This window comes from Mycena indigotica, assembly GCF_014461135.1.
Source record: "Mycena indigotica strain 171206Taipei chromosome Unknown Mind.scaff0006, whole genome shotgun sequence".
Lineage (NCBI taxonomy): Eukaryota > Fungi > Basidiomycota > Agaricomycetes > Agaricales > Mycenaceae > Mycena > Mycena indigotica.
In genome coordinates, this window is record NW_023503005.1 from 1,447,134 (window position 1) to 1,469,243 (window position 22,110).

General features: G+C 51.0%; 8 protein-coding genes across 8 annotated transcripts; 4 read left to right on the top strand and 4 right to left on the bottom strand.

Moving 5' to 3' along the window:
* Positions 1-1,792: 1,792 nt before the first annotated feature.
* Positions 1,793-2,498, top strand: MIND_00683700 (uncharacterized protein; the record flags this gene model as incomplete). Its single annotated transcript, XM_037363547.1, has 4 exons — positions 1,793-2,045; positions 2,098-2,232; positions 2,289-2,376; positions 2,423-2,498. The coding sequence occupies 4 exons, from the start codon at positions 1,793-1,795 to the stop codon at positions 2,496-2,498; spliced, it is 552 nt and encodes a 183-aa protein (XP_037219191.1).
* Positions 2,499-2,653: 155 nt separating this feature from the next.
* Positions 2,654-3,832, bottom strand: MIND_00683800 (Fructose-bisphosphate aldolase; the record flags this gene model as incomplete). Its single annotated transcript, XM_037363548.1, has 3 exons — positions 2,654-3,475; positions 3,523-3,660; positions 3,710-3,832. 3 exons carry the CDS (start codon positions 3,830-3,832, stop codon positions 2,654-2,656), a joined length of 1,083 nt encoding a protein of 360 aa, XP_037219192.1.
* A 287-nt stretch (positions 3,833-4,119) lies between these two features.
* MIND_00683900 (Fructose-bisphosphate aldolase) lies at positions 4,120-5,692 on the bottom strand (the record flags this gene model as incomplete). The annotated part of the gene is made up of 11 exons (XM_037363549.1): positions 4,120-4,130; positions 4,181-4,268; positions 4,317-4,394; positions 4,444-4,567; positions 4,621-5,094; positions 5,148-5,300; positions 5,348-5,394; positions 5,441-5,446; positions 5,495-5,506; positions 5,557-5,616; positions 5,669-5,692. 11 exons carry the CDS (start codon positions 5,690-5,692, stop codon positions 4,120-4,122), a joined length of 1,077 nt encoding a protein of 358 aa, XP_037219193.1.
* Positions 5,693-5,891: 199 nt separating this feature from the next.
* On the bottom strand, positions 5,892-6,775 carry MIND_00684000 (Phosphoribosylglycinamide formyltransferase; the record flags this gene model as incomplete). Its single annotated transcript, XM_037363550.1, has 3 exons — positions 6,712-6,775; positions 6,108-6,661; positions 5,892-5,930 (listed from the first exon to the last, which is right to left on the bottom strand). The coding sequence occupies exons 1-3, from the start codon at positions 6,749-6,751 to the stop codon at positions 5,892-5,894; spliced, it is 633 nt and encodes a 210-aa protein (XP_037219194.1). The 5' UTR covers positions 6,752-6,775.
* Positions 6,776-6,923: 148 nt separating this feature from the next.
* MIND_00684100 (uncharacterized protein) lies at positions 6,924-9,021 on the top strand (the record flags this gene model as incomplete). Its single annotated transcript, XM_037363551.1, has 4 exons — positions 6,924-7,433; positions 7,489-7,610; positions 7,660-7,954; positions 7,999-9,021. The coding sequence occupies 4 exons, from the start codon at positions 6,924-6,926 to the stop codon at positions 9,019-9,021; spliced, it is 1,950 nt and encodes a 649-aa protein (XP_037219195.1).
* Positions 9,022-10,094: 1,073 nt separating this feature from the next.
* On the bottom strand, positions 10,095-16,719 carry MIND_00684200 (Multifunctional fusion protein; the record flags this gene model as incomplete). The annotated part of the gene is made up of 18 exons (XM_037363552.1): positions 10,095-11,606; positions 11,815-12,162; positions 12,213-12,336; positions 12,384-12,494; positions 12,540-12,608; positions 12,659-12,745; positions 12,795-13,042; positions 13,092-13,199; positions 13,253-13,499; positions 13,550-13,977; positions 14,027-14,311; positions 14,358-14,936; positions 14,988-15,099; positions 15,145-15,840; positions 15,891-16,256; positions 16,303-16,452; positions 16,504-16,636; positions 16,682-16,719. Coding segments are annotated over 18 exons (4,131 nt in total). The 3' UTR covers positions 10,095-11,604.
* Positions 16,720-17,838: 1,119 nt separating this feature from the next.
* Positions 17,839-19,303, top strand: MIND_00684400 (uncharacterized protein; the record flags this gene model as incomplete). The annotated part of the gene is made up of 3 exons (XM_037363553.1): positions 17,839-18,383; positions 18,428-18,986; positions 19,037-19,303. 3 exons carry the CDS (start codon positions 17,839-17,841, stop codon positions 19,301-19,303), a joined length of 1,371 nt encoding a protein of 456 aa, XP_037219197.1.
* A 326-nt stretch (positions 19,304-19,629) lies between these two features.
* MIND_00684500 (uncharacterized protein) lies at positions 19,630-21,617 on the top strand (the record flags this gene model as incomplete). The annotated part of the gene is made up of 8 exons (XM_037363554.1): positions 19,630-19,840; positions 19,891-20,088; positions 20,134-20,422; positions 20,468-20,617; positions 20,664-21,091; positions 21,141-21,442; positions 21,491-21,514; positions 21,564-21,617. 8 exons carry the CDS (start codon positions 19,630-19,632, stop codon positions 21,615-21,617), a joined length of 1,656 nt encoding a protein of 551 aa, XP_037219198.1.
* Between the last annotated feature and the right edge of the window lie 493 nt (positions 21,618-22,110).

A 22,110-nucleotide genomic window follows, 5' to 3' on the forward strand; every position in this document is an offset into this window, starting at 1 on the left:
AATCTGATGCTTGGCCGGGCCTCGACCATTTCCTGGCCTCGCAGTCTCTTGGCCTTGGTGAGCATAACACCCTTCTTGAGTGCTTCATCGACCACAGCTTGCAAGGCCCTTTCCTCGGCATCGGTGTCCCAGTCCCATGTTGCCGCATCACGCGGTAGCACGGAAGCGGGGTTTGACGGCTTGCTCGAGGCGTGGACAGCAACAGCCGAAGATGGGTGGAGCCCATTTGCCGTCGGTTTGGTCCGGGCTTGGATGTGGATGATGGGGGAGGCAGGGTGAGAGGGGATAGAAATGTAGTCGAGGTCGTCCAGGATTGCACGAGCGACGCGAACATTTTGTTGAAGTTTAGTAAGAATAGACGGTGTCGAGCGGAGGATTTCGATGCCTTCGGAAGCGCTGACAGCTAGCAATGCGGGCATGGACGCTGAGAACACAAATGAAGGGCCATTGATGCGCTACAATGGTGTTATTCAACGGAAGAGGCAAGAAGAAATTACGATACCTGATGGTCGACGACATTTCGTGAGCCTGCACAAAAACCACCAGCAGCACACAGTCCGGTTGCCATAGATCCAATAATCATGTCGACTTTCTCAGCGGGTACGTTGTACAACTCGGTGAGCCCACGACCAGTCCGTCCAACGGTACCAAACGAGACACTCTCGTCAAGAATGAGGCGGTATTTGCGCTTGAACTTGATGTCGATGAGCTTGGGCAGGTCTGTCATAGCACCGTCCTTTTCGAAGATGCCCTCAGTAACGATAAACCGGCGAGTAAGTGGGCCACGGCGTTTCTTGCGCTCTTTGTCGATACTGTCAAGCACATCCTCGAGACTCTTGAGGTCGTTGTGGTCATACCAACGCACGGTCGACCGCGAAATTTGCAAGCCTTTCTGGATGGCGAAGTTGACACCGCGATCAGCGACAATGATGTCGCCACGCTTGCAAAAGGCGGGGATGACAGAGGAAATAGTCGAGAACCCTTGCGAGTAAATTATCGCTGCTTCAGCACCAAGGAAGTCCGCGATATCCCGCTCCAGTGTCATGTGCACGTCTGCAGAAAGTCAACAAAATTATGGGAGTAAACGGAGAACAGACCGAGAGTTCCGTAGAAGCCCGGTGGTCCACAACTGCCTAAACCATATTTGCGCAGGGTCTCAATGGCACGCTCCTTGATGACCTCCTTGCCGGCGAGACCCGTGAAGTTGTAGCTGGCAAGGTTGGCGATGATTTTGGTGTTGGGGAGTTGCATGACGGTTGGTTTGGGGCCATTGTGTCCGACGACAATGGGGACTTTTGCTAGGTCTGCTGCCTCATTGGCATCCAAAGGAGCCGCAAGGGGTTCAGGTGTCCACTCGTCGACAAGCTCATCTATTTCCTGGAGGATTGTTGGTGGTTTTGTCAGGAGAAAAGCCAACAAAACGAACCTTGTCCGAGAACTGGATGAAATGTTTCCTATTGCGCTCTGCACGCGTCCGCGATTGAAGGAGGGTGTAAATGGCGAATGCGGCGAGGATTAACTCGAGCACAGTCCTCCCTGGGTCGTTTCGGTGGGAGCTCTTGACGTATCGTACCAATACGGCTGAGCCAGGAATCTTGTTGAAGGCGGTCTGGACATTATGAAGGGCATACAAGAGGAATGCAGAGACGGCGTCGACGTTGGCCGACATGGTGGTTCCAGAACAAACCCAGCCCTTGAAATGATATTCTGGGAAAATGATTGGATGATGGTGACTGTGACACGTGTCACGCGAATATACCTCCAGCCCGTCTCTTTCCGCCCCCCGCTCGTTATGCAGTCGACGTCCCGTATTGCTCTCCGCCCGCTGCTACGCGCTCGTCGCACCCTTGCAACAGCCACTGCTGGTCACGCACCTACTTCCACGCACTCAGAGCCGGCCAAGCATGCTGCTGCCATTCCGCTATCCAACATCGAAGCGCAGTGGGCCCTCCTCTCGCCAGACGAGAAGTCCTCTGTTGCTGAGCAGCTAGAGGTGATCCAGAAACGTGACTGGAAGCTCTTGTCTCAGGACGAGAAGAAAGCTGGTCAGCCAGACATTTATCTCCAAGCCAACGTTTTCGCTAACTCCACATGCAGCGTACTATGTTGCCTTTGGTCCCCATGGCCGACGCAAGCCCATCCACGAAAAGGGCGACGGCTTCAAGATCTTCCTCTCCGTCTCGGCTGCCGTTGCTGTGTCTGGCGTTCTCTTCTACACCATCCGGAGTATTTGTCAGTTTGCCTGTTGTCTTTTTTCTCTGGTCTCCTTCTCATTTGCACTACTACAGCCCCGCCGTTACCCAAGACCATGTCGAAGGAATGGCAAGAGGCCATGAACGAGCGTGCCCTCGAACAAAAAAATGAACCCCATCACCGGTCCGTTATCAGCCTACATTTCCCATCCGATGTTTATTCTCCTCAGGTATCGCTTCCGAAGGATACAAGGGTCCGGGCTTTGTGCAATCCAAATAGAGTACTCCATACCGGATCTTTTTTAATTAAATCGTTCCTCGACGGCTCAACAACAATAATGGCGACATTATTCCTTGTCGGCTCAAAAGTTGCCTTTCTCTCCGCCGAGTGCTTTCTTTAAGACGGAAAACTCTCTGGAATGCCGAATTCAACTGCTTTCGACTAAACTTTGTTATTCTGTCTACTTGGTACGTTTGTAAATTTTCTCCAAAAAGCTTGTGAACACGGCTCTCTTGAGGGTTCCGGGTTGCGGACCCTCTGGAATACCCGCAATTAACGCGTTCAGCTTGCCGTAAACCTCCGCCTCGTATTTCGCATACCGCCCTCGCAAGTCAACAGCTTCAAACACATCTTTGACGCGTTGTTCCGCTGCGGGCTCGTTCTTCTTGCCGTAGTTGGCATCGAGAACAGCGCGTTGCTCTGGCGTGACGACCGCCAAGGCCGTATTGATGCACCAGGAGCACTTGTTGTCGACGATGTCTGTCCCTATTTTGCCTAGGATCTCTGGCGGCGCAGAGAAGTCGAGGAAGTCGTCTTGGATCTGGAAATACTCGCCCAGAGGAATAAGAATGTCCATCGCCACCTTATATGGCTCAATCTTCTTTCCATCAAGCTCGTAGCTGGCGGGAACACGCGACATGTACATCGCTAATGCGACGGGGAGGTAAAAGGAGTAGTAGGCGGTCTTGTAGATGACGATGAGCCTGTGCTTGTCGAGCGAGAACTTGTTCAGGTCGACACTGTCTTCTGGGGCGGTGATGAGGTCGATCAGCTGGCCCAACTCTGTCTGGAATGTGGTTTCATGGAAGATCTCGAGCAGGTCGACGTAGTAGGGTTCGGAGCGGAAGTGTTTCTTGATCAGGTAGTAGATGGCAGATTCGAGCATGAAACCGTCGTTTATCGCAATCATACCAATTCCAGGAGCGCGGTACCAACAGGGTTGGCCTCGACGCGTAATGGAGCTGTCCATGATGTCGTCGGAGACGAGGAAGAATGCTTGTAGCTACACTATACTGAATATCCGCGAGGAAAGTGAAGCAATAGACACACCAACTCGACACCCCAGCCCAGGATCGCGGCCTTGTAATACTCGTCATCGTCGAGTTTCGCGCCTTTGATAATCTCTGCGGTGTCGACAACAGACATTCCCCTGTTGAGTTTACCGCCAGGAACATTGTAATCTAAGCTCTGCAGCAAAAGCGTTAGTAGCAGTCGACTAGTCCAGTTCTGACCTAACCTTGGTGTACCACTCAACTGCCTCCTTGGGCATACCCTCGCCGGCTGCATACCCAACCAGCTCGTCCCGAATGCGCGTCCACGCGTGCTCGAATTTGGCTCGTTTTGCTGCCTTGTCGGACATGGTACGAAAACAAGAAAGAAAGAGGCCGATCGTTCCACTTTTACACCTGTTTCAAATTTATTATACTTAGCGAGCTATCTGATCGCTTTGCTTATTGGTGGAATTGTAGCGGCCGTCGTTTGTCTCACGAATCGATTGCGGAACCTGGGTTAGGGAGGATAGGTCATGTCGCAAGGCGCGATCTGGCTAAGCGGTGACACTATCAAACGTGGTCGCAACCCACTGGTCTATGATGCCAAAATTGTACACACAACATACTGTACAAATGCGTCTCTTTTACCAACTTTTCACAGACGATCTACAGACGGATCAGCCAGTTATAATGAGACAACACCCAAAACAACTCACCAACATTGCCCAAATCTGCACAGGCTTCCTTGACGCGCTCCACAAGAGTCTTTTCTCCTTCTCGCACCCAGACACGCGGGTCGTAGTACTGCAGCACTATAAGCACAGATCAAGTTGACAAAGGAAAAAGGAATACCTTCTTATTGGGCTTGTCTGCGCCTTCAGGATTGCCAACTTGGGTCTGGAGGTAGTCCTTCTTCTTGGTAACAAAGTCCTGACCATCGATTAGCTCGCAAAATATCCGTCAAAGGAGTGCAACTAACCCTGATGCCAACAAGATAGGCAAATTGCGTGTCTGTGTCGACGTTCATCTTAACAACGCCATTTCCGACGGCGGTCTTAATTTCCTCCTTGGTTGAACCGGATCCACCATGGAAAACGAGGTAGCTATCGACGAATTATTAGTTCCTAATCAGATAAAAAGACAGGGAATGGCCGACAGAGGTTGGGCAACCTTCCCACCGAGCTTCTCGCTTCCATACGCCTGATGCTTTCCCAGCAGTTCAGGGTGGAGACGGACATTACCGGGCTTGTAGACGCCATGCACGTTTCCGAACGCAGCGGCGATACTGAAGTTAGGGCCGATCTTGCTGAGAGCCTCGTGGACCTCCCAGACATCCTCTGCCTGCGTGTAGAGGCTTGAATTGTCGACCCCGGTATTGTCGACACCATCCTCCTCGCCGCCAGTAATGCCAATCTCCATCTCGAGCCAAAGGCCTATCGGAGCCATACGCTTGAAGTACTTGGCACAGATCTCGATGTTCTCTTCCTTGGGGTCTTCAGAAAGGTCGAGCATGTGTGACGAGAAAAGCGGCTCTTGGTGTTCTTTGAAGTAAGCCTCGTCCGCTTCAAGCATGCCGTCAAACCAAGGCAGCAGTTTCTTTGCGCAATGATCACTGTGTAGGATGACCGGACTATAAAGTTTGGGGTTAGCGGAATTGGGGAATGAACGGGTAAGACGACTAACACCCCATAGGCTTTGGCGACGGTACGGACATGGTGGGCAGCGGCAATGGCACCAGCGATGGAAGCCTGTTGTTTGTCGTTTGCCAGACCCTTACCCGCAAAGTATGCGCTGCCTCCTTGTGAGCATTGGATGATAATAGGAGCCTTGATGTCGCTGGATCATCGTTTAAAGACTGACGAGACGGGGTGCCATGAAGTTACCGAGCTGCCTCGAGGACTGCGTTGGCCGTGGATGAAGAGGTTACATTCTGTTGAATGAGCAAGGGTGTTTTGGGCGGAAATGAAGGGACCTACTATGGCCTGCCATCGATAATCAAACGCGATCTAGAGGAAAGAGAAACGACATACGGGGATGGCAAACTACTGGGGGTCAACACGATGAGGGAGGGAAGAGGAAACGCGCCACGGACCTTGTTTTCTTTCGCGTAGTCGAAGAGTTTGCGGACGTTATCGCCAGTGAGAACTCCGGCCTACAGATTTAGGGTGAGTAGACACGCTTGGTTAGCTTGTCCAGAGACGTACAGGAACTATATCGAGGACACCCATGGTGGTTGAAGCAGAAGAAAGTTTGCCTTCGGGTCAAATCGATAGTTCGGCTAATAAGTGTGATGTCATGAACGGCCTTCCGTCTTCGAATGACAGGTGTTTTTCTTCCATTTCCCCGCCAATTCAACACTCAAGAATTCTCTTTCCCTCTCCAACTCGGCACTCTCAAGACCAGCTCGACTTTATTGGGTCACATCCGCTAATTGTCATCAAGTCTAAAGTCAGCCTCATCCACCACCTTCCTCGATATTAGAAATCCTGGACATACCCAACGCAGTATTCATCGACTGGCGAACCTTTCTTCAATACCGATTAATGATTAGATTTCTTATGAAAATGCAAGTCGTTTTAATGCCAATCCAACTATTCGCAGCATTACCGACACCAAATGAGGACGATTAGATTATGATAACACTTCTCTCGTCGCCTGCACAATAATCTCCCACTCCACCGAATGCAACCGTGCTGCAAAATCGTCCAGCGACTCTCCCTTTTCGATCGGCACGTTCTTCACCACCAGCGGCTCTCCGCGATCAACATCTTTGACCACCCGATGTACCATAGCACCAGAATGCTCGATTTCACCTCGCTGAAACGCGTCGTAGGCCCGTTCAATAGCGTTAGTGCCATCAAACGCGCCCGGCAACGCTGGATGGAGGTTGATGACGGGTATAGTGCCCATGAGTGAGAGAAAACCGTCGCCAAAGACATGCATCCAGCCCGCGAGAACAACCACGTTCGGGTCGGCTTCCAACACTTGTTTGGCAACTTTTGCGTCGTAATCATCGCGCGTTTTGCCTGGGTTGGCTTTTAAATAAGGCTGCAGTGCCAGATAGCCTGTTGGTATTTGCGCTTGTGATGCCCTTGTAAGACCATACGCGGCTTTGCGATTGGAGAAGACGAGGACTATCTGAGCATTTGGGAGGGCAGGGGTGTTTTGGGCATCGATTAGCGCCTGGAGGTTTGTGCCTGATTTCGCATCACTGAAACTGGTCGACAATCGCTGCAGGTAAGGGTACCTGAGCCTGAGATGAGAACCACGACGCGCTTGTGGACCATAAAGTTGATAACGATGGGAGAGAGATGCTGATTAATTGCCGTGACAATGTGACAGGCCCGAGAACCACGCGACTCAATCTTGATCTGCAAGTCGGACTTGACCTGAACCCGGCCGCTAAATTCTGGGTGCCAATGGTGGTCAAGATTTCTCTGGCTCTGCACTCTTTCCACCATGATCTCGTGGCTGAGTCGGCATCGCCCTCGACGCCGCAAAGAGAGCGCGCCTAAACCCGAGCCGGCTGTGTCAACAACCCATTCACCAGCTGTCTTTCGTAGAAATCCACGAAGGAAAGACACGGATGCGACTCTGGTGGATGATGACTCGTCGGAATGTTCATCTCCCCGCTCGTCGCGGTCCTTTTTCGACAAGCGCTCTGCAAGCCCCACGCTTTTCGACAGTCCGCCACCCAGCCCGTTGAACGATCCCAAAGAGCTCCCCCATTCCGATGACCCTACCACATGGAAGAAACTGGAGCAGCAATCGCGTTTCTTTGGGCCTGTCACTATTGGCAATGAGCCACAAACACCAACTCCCCGTTCCCGACTTGGTAAACTAGCTTCAGCAACAGCCCACTCCATCGGCGCCGTTCTCCAGGCCTCTGTCGTGATTGGAGAAGCATCGAACCTCCCGTACCTCAAGGGTCTGGCCGGAATCATCTTACTCGTCTCCAACACCGTTCAGGTGTGTGTGAAATCCCTCTTCCTTCTTTCCCTTGACGGCTGATCCGTCTCTTCAGGCGACAGAAGACAACAAGGAGGACTGCATCCGACTGTCCAAGATGGTGCTCGACATCGCAACCATCGCAGCTCGCGGACTGGATGCTGAGCAGTACAACCAGGGTCTCCAAAGCGTCGACAGGTGTGTTTCTTTATCACAAAAGTTGTGTTGCTGAGAACGTTTGTCTCAGAGCTTGCGACCGAATACGACAGGCTCTCGATAGGAGCAGCAAGCGATCCTACGCGCGACGATTTCTCGAGTCAATCAACGAGCGTGAACTGCTAGTACAGTGCGAGAAGGAGCTCCAGCACTGTCTCGATGTATTCCAGGTCCGCTTCCACATATCTGCGGCCGCGGCTGTGTCGAGGCGAGAGACGCTCGACGAGAAGTTTCTTAATGATGTCGAAGAAGTTGTTAGGCCAGTCAAGGACGTGCTCAACGAGCAATCGGTGTGGGTAGACGAACCGGAAAGCATCGCAACTGAGGTATAATTAAACAATCACTCTATAAACTCGCTAATGCCATCTAGTTCGCTCACGATAGCGCAGACCACATCCCACCTGCATCTCAAATTTTCTACGGCCGTGATGCGGAATTGGCTACTCTTCTCGACCTCTTCGCGCCGTCTTCCAATAACCCGTTCAAGGCGCCGTCTCTCTCGGCCACAAACGCGTTGCTTGGGCAGCCCGGGTCAGGAAAAACGGCGCTGGCGCTCCAGCTTGTTCATCACCCGCGAATAGTCGAGCGGTTTGCGCAACGACGGGCTTGGGTCGGATGCGAAGGCGCTGCATGTGCCGAGGACATCGTCAAACGTCTGGCAAATCATCTCGGAATCGACTCTCCTTCGAGAACTGCCGTTTTGAATAGCCTGGGCCAGGGCGAGCGACCGTGGCTGGTGGTTTTCGACGATCTCGATGATGCATGGGACACAGATTCTCCAGAACTGAAGCTCTCCGTCGAAGGGCTTATCACGGATATCTCTACATTGCCGCAAGTTTCGGTCGTCTTGACGCTATGCGGGACACAACGGCCACTAGGGCCTGTCTACAGCAAGCCTCCAATACCGCCGCTAGGCTCCATTGACGCTTGTTCGGGCAGGGAGCTATTCTACGAAATATCGGGACTCGACGGCGAGCCCCAAACTGACGAGTTGCTGGCGCTAGTCGGCTGCCATCCATTTGCGACGACATTTCTTGCGCAGCAGGCGCAATTTGAGCCAGTCGACTTCCTACTAGAGCGCTTCCGAGAGACGCCAATTGTCGACGCCCTCGACACCCGCATCCGAAAAACGCTCACCTCATCACGCATTGGAGAGTGTCCAGCAGCTCTGGAAGTGCTCCGATTGCTTGTGCGAACCCAGCTCCAAACGGGGCCCGTGAAAAAAGCTGAGCTCGGAAAAGTTGTCGTTGCCGCCGGCCTGAACTTGCCCACCGCAATGGTCAACAAGTGCCTGAGCGCCTTGCACAAGACGTGTTTGGTCGTCCTCGTCGATGAGAGCACGGTGAAGGTGCCCGAGATTGTGTGCAACCATCTGGAATGGTCTGCGTCCTGAAGAATGACTCTAAAAAGTATGTATTAATGAGCTATGCCACAATTACCTTCATACCGCCATTAATTATTCTTATTATCTGCCCTGGAGGCTTACATGCATCTATGTATATGACAAACCAAAACTCAAGCAAAACAAGAAGTTTTCAAGGATTTTTTTCATGATTCCACCAGAAGGTCGGCAAGAAAATGGCCACCGAGAAAGTCGTACTCGTTTGCCTTCGCAACAGTCCAAAAAGGTGTCGCGTATAGCTTGCGCAGGAGCAAGGAGTTCATTGCTAACCATAGTCCACACAAACTGGGAGCTATCTGCGGAAACTCGGGGGTTTGAACTCCGTATACGTAGGAAACATTCAAGGCTGGTCAGCTCCACATACCAATACCATCCGAGCCAGCTGCCGTTATCGCCCAAGTTGGGCGCCTTCCCCACTGCTACATATAGAACATCCCCCCATTCTAAAAAAAAGTCAACACACGCGATCTATTGACGCCCACAGTTACCCAAACGAGCACCGACGATCTCCGCCGACAAGCGACCACCCGCATCGCCATGGGCCGCGCCAATGTCCCCCCGCTCTGTCCAACTATTTTGGCTATGAACGCGTTACACGAGCACGGGCGTTGTGGCAGACAAGCAGTGGTCTCTGCCACGCGATGCATAGCGAAATAGTGTAGACAGAGAAGGGCTCATGGAAGCACAGATGCCACCGTTGCAGCAGTGGGGCTCGCGGGAGAGAGTGGGAGCAGAAAGAGAAGGAGACAGAGAGAACACAAAACTGAGTTGCCGATGGTGCAGCTTTTAAGCATCTGGGGAATATCGACAAGCAAGATCAAATAAGAAGTCAAGCATTGTTTCTCGACCGATGGGCGACTCGGAATTCGAGTGAAAGACAAGGAGAGGACGCCGGAATATAACGGCCAACGCGCTGTTTTCGTGGCAAAAAAGGGTCCGACCTCCATTAGTAGTTGCCCATCGCTCAACGCTCCAGCTGCCCAAAGGCGTCAAATCGGGGACCAACATCGGTGCACAAAGGAAACTGATTAGATCTCACAACAAATACAACACAGAAACAGATACTACTCGTCCCCGATCTTCGGCGCAAGGTAATACCTCACAAAGCCTTGGCCGAAATCGTAGTTCACCTAGAGAGCAGTCAACTGAGCCCGGTGAATGATCCATCTCGGAACATACCAGCAAGGGAACTTCGTTGCTCATCAACAGCTCGACGGTACTTGTCAACGAGGAGGACTTTGCAAAGTTGACAAGGTACTTGAGGGAGAAGGTGAGGGAAACATGCGAGTTCATCGAGAAGCTGAACGGTCGCTCTTCTTCCTTCTCTTTTTTGCTGGTCTTGGCCTTTTTGGCAGGCTTCGAGGAGCCATTCGTCTAGTCAAAAACGATAAGACAGCGCTCTGGAGAAGATTATAAATCGCTTGCCTTCTTTTTACGCTTTTTGGTCTTCTCCTCCTCTTCATCTTCCTCCTGATCATCATCTTCTTTGTCTGACTCTGCTTTGAATTCCTGGCCCTCGTCGTCGTCCATATCCACATCGTCGTCGTCCTTCTTCTCTTTCTTGACCTTCTTTTCTTGTTTGACACCCTTCTCTTTCTTCACTTTCGGCTCTCCGTCACCTTCTTCATCTTCATCGTCTGACTCTACTGGCAGTCCTTTCGCACGTGCTCTATCGGCCTTGCGCTCTTTGTCAGTGCGAACGCGTCCTGGGTCAGTGCTCGACTTGAGCAAAACACTCCCATTCGCACTTTCGCCGTCACTCGCGAAGCGCACTCCCTCCTTGCTGACCTCGATACGGACGCTCTCGCCAAGTTGGCTGAGGTCGCGCACTATACGCGCAAATTCGGTAGAGGACATGACAACCTCAGCATCGTAGTCTGTATCGGGAATGCCAAGCGTGTCCGAGTCGATATCCATGAGCTTCATGTCATACTCCGCTATTCTGTCTGAGTCTGTAGTTTTTTCTCAGTCTGTGGCTGTGATGCAGGAGGCAGACTAAACGCACTCTTCGCTTCATAGACTAAGTTGAGCACGTCTGCCTCGTCAGCGGCCTTTATCGTGCACTCGTCATCGTCTTTTGCGCATTTTAGCACCTTGGTCAGGCTCGCGAGGTTGACACCCAGCGGCATCGGTCGGTCGCATCGGTAACTCTTGAAGCCGGATTCTTCAAGGTGGACCGCGACGAGCGCGACGTGTGAGTTGTCCATCGCCTGCAGGTTAAGACCTTCTTCGTTGCATTCGAAGTTGGCGTCAGTGACGAGCTCTTTGATCGCTGAAAGGGAAAAACGCGTCAAACCAGGGAGAGAGCAAGTCAAAAGACAAATCCTACCATCGAGCAGCTTTTTCAGAGCCCCGGCTTCTTCAAGCTTGGCTTCGAGCATGGTGTCTTATGGGAACCTCTCCAGGCGTTAAGGTGGGCAAAGAGAAAAGCGTGTCGCTCACCAGTAAGAATGTCTGCTCAACGATGAGAATGAAGCGTATTAGAGAGCAAGAAGACAGACCAAGGAGGCAGTCGAAAGATTTGGGTCCAATGGAGTGGATAGATGGTGGGAGGAGTAAACCAAAAGCGTGTCGTCCTTTCGCGTCGTGTCACAGTGACAGTCACGCGTTTTGATGGGCGCACGGACCACCAAGCACAAAACTTGCGACAACTGCAATCTATTCTACTAGAGATACAATTTAGATTTACTTATGCTATATGTTAACAGGCCCCTTCAAATAAGAGTTTGCGAGGTTTGCTGATATGCGGTGCGATAGAGAACAACGCTGGCATGGATGTCCCACAATTCGCTGCTGGATTGCCCATGATGATGCTTTCTGACACCCCAGCGATACTGTCGTTTTTGCCATAGGCCGAAGCGTCGAAAAGGTGGTCCGTTGTCTTCTCAAAGGAAGCCAGCATCAACACACTGTCCTTCATTTTCGCCACTCCAAATCGGGTGATTCCCAAAACTTCGCCTTTGTAGCTCATGACGTCCCCAAGAAGCATCACGTGTCGGGGGTCGATTATCATGTCGTGCGACTTCATGGTGTACTGAATTTCGTTGATAATAGTTCGGCGAGCTGCCTCGATTCCAAGGACTTTCGCCACTTCGATGACATGGTTTGATGTTGTGTGCTCTCCGACGACACCTATCAACACCATCAACTGGAAAGCAAATTGACAATGTCCAGAAAACAACCTTCTGTTATCATGCACTTCTGCAAACCATAACCTTCCACGAGTAATTCCTTGTCTCCTTTCTTGCCTTTAGAGTCGTCTTTGTCTTTGATGTTGATGACTGCTCGTTGGATGGAGGTGACGCCCTAAATCCTTCCTTTAGTGAAGGTCTCAGATGCAAAAGGTCACAAACTTTCACAACAACATCTGGTAACCCTCGCTTCAGTTCACGCAGTCTGTAATACTTGTCCTGGCCATCGACATATATCCGGAGCCGATCCTTGCGGGGAATCACCGTAATGGCCTAAGGCAATTTAGTTTGGCACTTCAAAGTGCAGTCAGAACTAACCTCTTGCTTGATTTTTAACTTCTTGTGAGCGACAATCGCCCACTTGACATCGTCCAATGTCAGTTCAAGCTGTCAACGACGGTGAGTTGCCTTTCGTTCTTCAGATGTGATCGTCTTACCTGTAGCTTTTGGATAGCATCGGTGTCTAGAATGATCCCAATATATGTGTATTCTGGTGCCCATGCTTCCTCCAAAACACTCGCAATCTATACGGCATCAGCCTCCAAATAGTCTACTCTCAACAACAACACATACGTCACCCAACATGGTTTTTTCGAGCCTTCCTTTGACAATGCGAGCAGACGCTTCACTGTTATTGGTGACCAGTTTGCAGCTGATGATAGGCGTGCTGATGTTTTTGGACGCATTGATGATTTCCTTAATACGAGGGACACCGAGAGTGACGTTCATGGATGCAACACCAGCAAAATGGAAAGTCTTCAGGGTCATTTGCGTTCCTGGTTCTCCGATCGATTGAGCTCCAACAGCTCCGACAGTAGAGCCTACAATTAGAAGTTGAGAAAATGGATGAATGGATGACCATGTTCGAACCTGGCTCAATCCGAGCCTTGACATATTTAACCCAGCAGATGTCCAGAAAGGCCATCAATTGTGCTTCGGTGACCTTGGATTTGTTGTCTACGATGGCCTTCTGCGCCTCTGGTCCGATCATATGAGCAATGTTAAGAAAAAGCAAAGGAAGAGAAATTTACTGTCGGCTCCCAAAGACAAGTCTGTGTACTCATCCCAGCTTGCGTCTTTCTCGAGCGCGTCGTACATCCCCCAGTGTTTACGTATCTCGGCTTGTCGTTGGGCAATTCGATCAGCCGTATAGCCACGGACAGTCGCTAGATATGCAGGCGTGCATTCGTTGGTGAACTTCTTTGTTGCCAATTGACGATCAACAATTTCCGAGATTTCGTAGGGTAAAAGTCCTCGCCCAGCACGCGAGGCCAGAGCCTAATTTTTCTTAAAAAATGAACTGATAACTATCAGTGAATAATGCTCACCGTAGCATGACTCCAAGCGCGATCAAACTCGATAGGCTGAGCATCGCCCTCTAGACAGGCGGGGTCAAGACCGTCATCTCCATAACGGAACTGGACGACGCCTCCAGTGGAATTTCGGACAGATAAGTCGTACTGCGTCGTAAGATCCTCCAAAGCTTTCATTAATCGACGCTGCATGTACCCAGTCTCAGCAGTCTTAACTGCCGTATCAACCAGACCTTCACGACCGGAGATGGCGTGGAACAAAAACTCTGTGGCTCGAAGCCCGGAAAAGAAACTGTTTCGGACAAAACCTTTTGATGGTGGCTCCTTAGACTTTTTGGGGAAGTGGGGTAGAGAACGATCTTGGAAACCATCCGGGACACGATGGCCTGCAATAATTTGCTGACCTACACAGGCCACCATCTGCGAGACGTTGATGACGGAACCTGGGTTGCAAGGTAAATCGAGTTATACTTTTGAAATAAGTTATCCCACCTTTTGATCCACAGGTAGCCATGATCAACGGGGCATTCTGACGACTAAGTTCCTTCATGCAAATTTGTCCGACCTTCTCTCGAACGTCGGACAAGAGTCGAGAGATATGGGCTTCGAGTGTCTGCTCTTGATTACAACCGGGCTTGTTCTCCAGCTTGCCTTTCTTGGCTAACTCGATGGCATCTTGACAATCGTCGTAGGCCTTTTCAACGAGGATGTCCTTCTTCTGAGAAAGTTCAGGACCGGGTATAACGTCGTTGATCCCCAACGAAAACCCATAATTCGCTGGGACACGTGAGTAATACTATGAGGCAAGATGCAAGTAACGCACCCAAGTATCTCGCGCAGAGTTTGGCAAGCCGATTCATCGCAGCAGCAGCCTCGTGAGGACCATAGTCCCGCATAATGACACCAAATATCGACTTCTTCTTCCCGCTTCCGACTGTCGCTTTGTCCATTACTCCACACATAATCTCGCTATTCACAACAACCAGCCACCCATCGTTGGGAGAAAGATCATTGGCGGGCTTGGTGGCCATAAAAGGATAGCTCTCGGCTTTAGCTTCCTCCCACTTATGGCACTTGGACTCGACGTTTACTCGGATTGGTGATGATTTATTTGGACGCATAAGAACGTTGAATATTTGTTTGCCTGTCCACAGACGAACGGGCTTCCAAATGGTCGGAGGAGGGAGGTCGATGTGAAGGTTTGCATCAGCCAAGTAGCAGCAGATTTGAGTAAATTGGCGTCGGTCGAAGAAGGTGTCTTTTCGTGAGAGGAGGAAAGATGCAGTGATGAAATCCTGAATGGCAGCGATGACGGGTTCGCCATTGCGGGGTGTTACCAGGTTGTTCTTCACACTCATCAACTCTAACGCTTCGGTCCTAGCTTCTTCCGTCTGAGGCACATCTAGTCAATTTTATTAGGACAATGTTGGGTCGAGGGAAAAAATTAACTGACGCAGATTCATCTCATCGCCGTCAAAATCCGCGTTATATGGTCCACAAACACATTCATTCAACCTGAACGAGCGCCATGGTCGCACCTTAGCCCGATGGCACATGATGGAGAGCTAAGATTGGTTTGAAAACGAATGCAAAGACGATGAACCGCCCACCTTGTGCAAGCTGGGCTGACGATTAAACAACACGACATCACCATCGATGACATGCCTCTCCACGACGTCCCCAATCGCTAACCCGTCTGCAATCGAGGCCCGGTTACCAAACTTCAAGAATTTCTTGTTTTCCCCACGTGCTACGAAATTGGCCCCGGGATGAACATCCGGCCCATTGCGGACGGCCGTTTTGAGAAGCTCGATGTTATGAGATGTTACGCGCTCAGGGTAGGTTAATACTTTGGCGACGCGCTCAGGCACAGCGACTTCGTCAATGCGAAGATTAGGATCGGGAGAAATGACAGTGCGGCCAGAGAAGTCTACACGCTTTCCGGAGAGATTGCCACGAAAGCGTCCCTGCTTCCCCTTCAGTCGTTGGACGAACCCTCGGATAGGCTTTTGTCCGGGCTGGTTTTGAATTCCGGGAACTTCCGAGTTAATGTAAAGCGCAACACAAAGTTGTAGAAAGTCCCATTGTTCCATGAACTGGGGTGTCGGTGAGCCCTTTTCGATACCTTGCTTAATAATGGCGTTCGTAAAGACAATTTCAGTCAGTTTGACAGTCAGATCGTCTTCGTTCGATGCACCGTCTTGAGCGACCGAAGGACGAATGCAAACAGGCGGGACAGATATATATTGCCAGATAAACTCTTCTGGGCGGCCATATGCTGGACGAAGGCCAAGGAGTTCGCAGTCCTGGCGTGTTAAGTTAACCTGGTGAAGACGGAAAAATTACATTCGCTGACCTCATCAGAAATCCGACGGAAAAGATCCAAGACCTTGAGAGGATGAAGATCCTCGTGTACGGGCTTATTGACATACATACTGAGCTCCTTTTGGAACTCGATGGCGGACTGAAAAGTCTTCCTGAACGCCTCTAACTCTGGTGCCGCCTTTTTTGCGCGATATTTATCGTGGATGATCTTGAGTGGGCCAGCCTTCTTCACAGTGCCATTAATCGAGGCGCAGTAGGGACAGTGGACAATTTTGCGCGCCATCGTGTTGACCGCCTTCGTGATTGATTGTCGCTGCATGTTTTCGAGGTTAGGACGGCGGAATCGCTTGATGAAGACACGTCGATCAGGCTCCTCGAGTAAAACCCGAGCACAAGTCTAATGACGATTAGTGAGTGTGGCAAAGTGAGCTATAAACACGCACTTTACAGATGCATTGGAGGATCGCAATAGTATGCTTGAAAAACCCGATGTGGAAGACCGGCAGATTGAGCTTTATATATGCATAGTGGCCAACACAGTTGACGGAGGATTGCCCGCAGGTCTCACAGAAAGCATTCTTCTCAGATGTCCCCTGGCCAAAGCGATTGTTAATATTAGACAACGAGTAGTCGTGTTTACACACCAAACGACGGTCCAGAACACCGTGCTTCACGGGCAAACGGTCTGGAGAAGTGTAAAGCGCTCTGTCTGTGACCTGGAATTCCGAGATCTTGACCGTCTCTTGAGCATTGAACAAGCTGAACTGCAGTTGCTTGCTATAACAGATTCAGCCATGGCATTGGGATGAATAAGCCAGCTACATGACTTTGGGAGCCTGGTGCGAGACTGGCTCCTTCATCGCAGCCTTACGCGACGAGGCCGGGTCGCGAACTTGTCGAGGTTCAAGTCAAGCCAGATTTGTGACTAGACTTTTCTGTTCAACACCCTGATGTTCGGAAAACGCGCTCTTCAAGCCTGTCGAAGGCCTCAAACAATCTTGCCTCGGCAGATACTATGCAGAAGGACACATAGACCGTATTCGACAAATTCTCAGAGCGCTGTCGGCGTCAGTCATCACCACCCTGCTCAGTTCACCTCAGCAGTGTTAATACTCTTCAGGTCTTCACCCCCAAATCTGCAGCTCTGTTTATAGTTACAGGACTGGGTCTGTTATGGTACTTCCGCCACGAGAAGGCAAAACTCATTGAACAGCAGGGTGCGCATCAAGCTACTTGCAACACGCCCCATTCATTCAACAACTTTAGAGCAGGAACGCGCTAGCAAATCTTATGGGCGGCCAGCTGTCGGTGGTCCATTTTCCCTCAAAACTCATGATGGGAAGACATACACTGAAAAAGATTTGTTGGGCAAATGGTCGTTGGTCTACTTTGGATTCACCAATTGTCCCGACATTTGCCCTGCTGAACTCGATAAGATGGGATTGTTTCTGGATGCTGCAGGTACGCGACTTCATACCAATCACTAAGGAGCTCAACTTGTGGTAGAAAAGGAACACGGGAAAGTGTTCAATCCGGTATTCGTCTCTGTCGATCCAGCAAGAGACAGCCCAGCGCGGATATCAGTCTATTTGAAAGATTTCCGCCCGGGATTCACTGGTTTGGTTGGTTCGTATCAGGAGATCAAGGCTATGTGCAAAGCATATCGCGTCTACTTTTCAACGCCACCAAATACCACTGCGAATGACGACTATTTGGTGGACCACTCGATATTTGTGTACTTGATGGACCCTCAGGGACAGTTTGTCGAGGCATTTGGCCAGACGGTGACTGTGGAGGATATGCTGGTTAAGGTGCGAGAAGCGATGGGTGTTGGGAAGTAAATTAAGATTCAAGCCCATCAAATGTATGATCGAGTTGCTCTTGCCGTTTGACCACAACCATTTGTGACTGCGTCACTTCTGCTCCCTTGTTTCCTCCACTCATAAGCGGCAGTGAAAAGCACACAGATAACCGAAGCAATGGCAGATCAGCAGTCGAAACCCCAGCCAAATAGGCTCCCCTCCCTCGGTCAACTCGCAGCTCGCATAAATAACGCTCATACCAATGGGGCCGCTACACCTCCCGCTCCAGCGAATGCAGCAGCCCGACCACGACTTTCCGCATTCACTCTTCGGACCAACTCGACGACGTCGGTCGCCTCCACCAACGATTCGATTGCAGTCAATGCACCTTCAACTCGATCCGTTTCACCCTCTGCACTCAGCTCTTCCTCCAGATCTGGCACACCCTCAAATGAGACGGCAGTCCCTGGTGGAGATGCTGATTTGACGTCAGAAAAGCTTGAGAAGCTGAACCTAGAAACGGCGCCTGTAGAGAAGAAAGGAACACCACGAGTCGGCTACAAAAATATTCCTAGTCTGGACGCCATCACAGCTCGTCTTGCAAAGACCCGTGCTCTTAGCATCGACGGCACCGCAAAGCCACCCGAACCAGAGATGATAGAGGATCCGAAAACGCCGGGATTTCCGATGAAGGCCCCAGAACATCCTCTCGAGTATCCTTGGTGAGTGGTTTGGCCGTTCGACGAGTGTCGCTTACCCTGTCAAGGACCATCTACCACGACACCAAGGCCAAGGTCCCATTTACCCCTGCCACTGCCCAACCCACCCCCAATCCGACCTCGTCGCCTTCCGCTGGTCAGGAAACTTTCCCCTCGGCACACACAGAGTCGAACGACTATGAAGCAGGGCTGACGGTGGTCGGAGAGTTCTCAACTGTAGAAGAGTTCTGCCGTTACTTCAACTGGCTCAAGCCACCATCACACCTTGAGCGCAATTCAAACTACCATCTTTTCAAGTCAGGCATTAAGCCGATGTGGGAAGACGAGGCCAATGCTAACGGTGGCAAATGGGTTTTGACGATGAAAAACAATCCGCAACTGCTCGATAGATGTTGGAACTGGCTAGCCATGGCGTTGGTCGGAGAAGAACTGGAAGAGGGTCAAGACTTGATTTGTGGCGCTGTTGTTAGCCTGCGTAGCAAGGTGGACCGGATTCAGGTCTGGACAAGAATCAAGGACGATGTAGAGCGCCTGAACGCCATCGGCAAGAAGCTTGTTAAGCTTCTTGACGTCTCTGAAGCAGACGGTATTGGACTGGAGTTCCAGGTGAGCTGCTGAAATTTCCGTCTTATTTTGTTAATGCTTATCTTACCCAGTTCAACACTGACGATCGCCCGCTGCCCAACAAGTTCCTCTCCATCCAATCGATGCCGATGACGTCTTATCGACCCACATTCCAACCGGGGACAGGGCGTATGGGTGGACATGGTCGCACAGAGTCAGTCGGCGCCAATGGCTCGCCATATACCCCCATTGAACCCAGTGTACCTGCGAGCGCTGGCCCTGGTGGCGCTTTTGGCAGCTTTGGTATTGGCATCGGAGGAAACGCAGCCTGGAGGGCAAAGGCACGACAAGGCGCATGAAAAAGCGAATCCAAATGTACCAACAACGAAGAGTGTTTGTGTTTCCTCAATGTAATTTATGCTGGGTAGTCATAAGCAGCTGGGAATTCGTGACTTCGAAGCCGTGGCTAAATTTAGCTTCCCACTCTTCCCAGAGCACTTCGCAAATATGTAGGGTCGTATTGCCGACGCCAAAGCCGTCTGAGCTCATGAGTCTCGCAGGGCAGTTGAGGGCAAGGGATGATTGGTACCTGCCTATCACTACCCACGATCCCGGTCCCGGTGAAAAAAAAGGCTTTCCTTCCCGCTTCATAACATAGGAAATCCAAAAATGACAAAGGAACATCATGGCACTTGAACCCCAACCTCCACCATATCCCAAACGGCCCAAGTTGAATCATTCCAACGACTTGTCGTTTGAGAATCTCGTTTCTCTTGCCATCCACCGCGACAGGCTTGGAGATGCCCGCAAAGTTCTCTGGCGCGACAAGGGGGAGCCTATCATTTATCTCTCAACTCTGCGCCAGTGTCTGGACCATGCTGTAGCCGGTACCGCTCGTATGTTGCGTCTTGTTCTGGCGGGTGGTCTGGTAACTTTTGACGGCTAGGGTCGGCGACATTAGGCTTTACCATTCGAGCCTCTTTCAACCTTCTTCTGGCCCTAATCAAGGCCCGAAGGATCCCCAAGTCCTTATTCGTCGCCTTCATTGTCTTCCAGTCTGATCCACCTTTTAGATCCCAATGGTTTGCGCTCGTTCGACACGCCATATTTGGTCAAGATACCTTCCGGTTCGCAGCGATGCTAGGTGCGTAGCTGCTATAGCCCAATCATGGGATTTAATCGTGTCTAGGAACATTTGCTGGACTCTACAAACTACTAGTCAACTCATTTCCCATCATCTTTCCACCCTCTCCTCGGGACTTGGATTCACCGCTCTCCCCAGAGTCCGGTCTGGCCACGCCTGGTCTTACGCGTCGTGCCCCTCGTCTTTCTCTTAGCACTCAAGCGCGATTGATACTGAGGCAACAACATGGTCGACGTTGGCATGCAGCTGTCGCGGGGGCGATCGCTGGTGGTCTCGCTCTAATGTGGGAGAAACGGAGTAGACGAGTCATGTTTGCTCAACAGCTCTTTGTCCGGTCTGTTGCACTCGGCCTGGTCGGTTAATACTGACTGGTCGACAGCGGACTGCAGGGTATTTACAACGACTACTCTGAGCACTGGGGCATCAGCATCCCCCATGGCGCTTCGATCGTCTTTGCGTTGGCTTGCGGCCAGATTATGTATGCCTTCTTCTTGCGCCCAGACACTCTTCCGCGGTCATATGTGAACTGGTGAGTTTCCCGCGATCCTCTATTGACTGAGTAAATGTGAAGGTAGGATCCAGGAAGCAAGCAAAGCGTCACCAGACTCGTTCAGTTACAACCGGCAAGTCGTCCAAGAAAGCATCTTCGATGTCAACGCGCTGGAAAAAGTTATGGCTCGGGCAGATGTAACTCCGTCCAACCTTGTCACACTCCAGTCCCTCCGCCAGCAGATTCTTTCAGGAGACCACTCGAGCATTCCACGATACCTTCCGTGTGCAGGACTCCATCCCATGTCCGACAGCTGTCTTGCAGTTGGCCTCACGCGCTTTCTCGAAGTCGCGCAATGGATGCTGCCAATATACGCTGCCTTACATTTCGTGCCCACTCTGGCATTGCGATGGAAGTTGTTTCGCAATAACCCTTCCAAGGTGCTTTCTCACGCGACCGTGGGCAGTCTCCGGAGTTCCGCGTTTTTAGGCGCGTTTGTCACGATCTGCCAAGGTCAGCGTTGTTTTCCGTGATAGTTCGCAGTGTTTGACGACGCCCACAGCCGTTTGGTGCATTAAACACAGGCTATATGAACGCATCATGGCTTCCCCTGCACTGCGACGAGTTGTACCGCAGAAGGTTACTGATGCGTTGATCTCGCGGTATACTTGGTGGATCTCGGGTCTATCGTGTGGGCTGGCGCTTTTCTTTGAGGACGAGCGTCGTCGCGGCGAGCTGGCGATGTATACGCTTCCCAAGGGGCTGGAAAGTCTGTGGATTGTTGCTCGAGGAAGGGGGCTCGTCGGTCGAACGGGCAACTGGGGAGAAAGCCTGTTGGCAGCCGTTGGAGCAGGCATGGTGATGGTATGTGTTGATTTCATTCCTTGAGGAGTGAGATTCAATTTCTCGCAGACTATATACCAGAACGATCCAGAGGTGAGTTTTTGTTACAACCGCGTAGCATCAGCTGAGGCGCTTTATGTAGCATCTCTCTGGCCTAGTTCGTAGAATATTATACCAGTTTATTGGACCAAACTAAGTTATGGAATTTCACCATTGTTAAACTTGGTCTGTTAACAACTTATTTACGCAAGTTGCTTGTCAAATGAACTCTATAAAATTGACAATTACTTGTACCCACGGGCCACACGGTCGTATTGAGCTTGTGACTTGTCAAGGTGTATTTGGTGAAACAAAGCTCGTTGAGTACAGGAATTATGATGAGGGCACACATGAGCGTGCAATACAGCGTATTGATCCATAAAATTTTTGTTTGTTGCAACCCCAAGGTTGTAGAAGGTTGTATTCGGCGTGGAATATGGAGCACGAGCGCAGTGGTTGCAGCGAAGGGAATGCCTTTGTAGGCTGGCCAAATAAGATGTCAATAACATAAAAAAAGGTCGGAAGCGGCGACTCGGCCGAGTTTAGCGCGTCGACGATCGTGCCCGCGTAAGCGGACGAAAGAACAGTAAGGATGGGCCCAGAGCTGAGCAAGCTGGCGTTGAAGAAGTAGGGCGAAATCCTTGACTCGT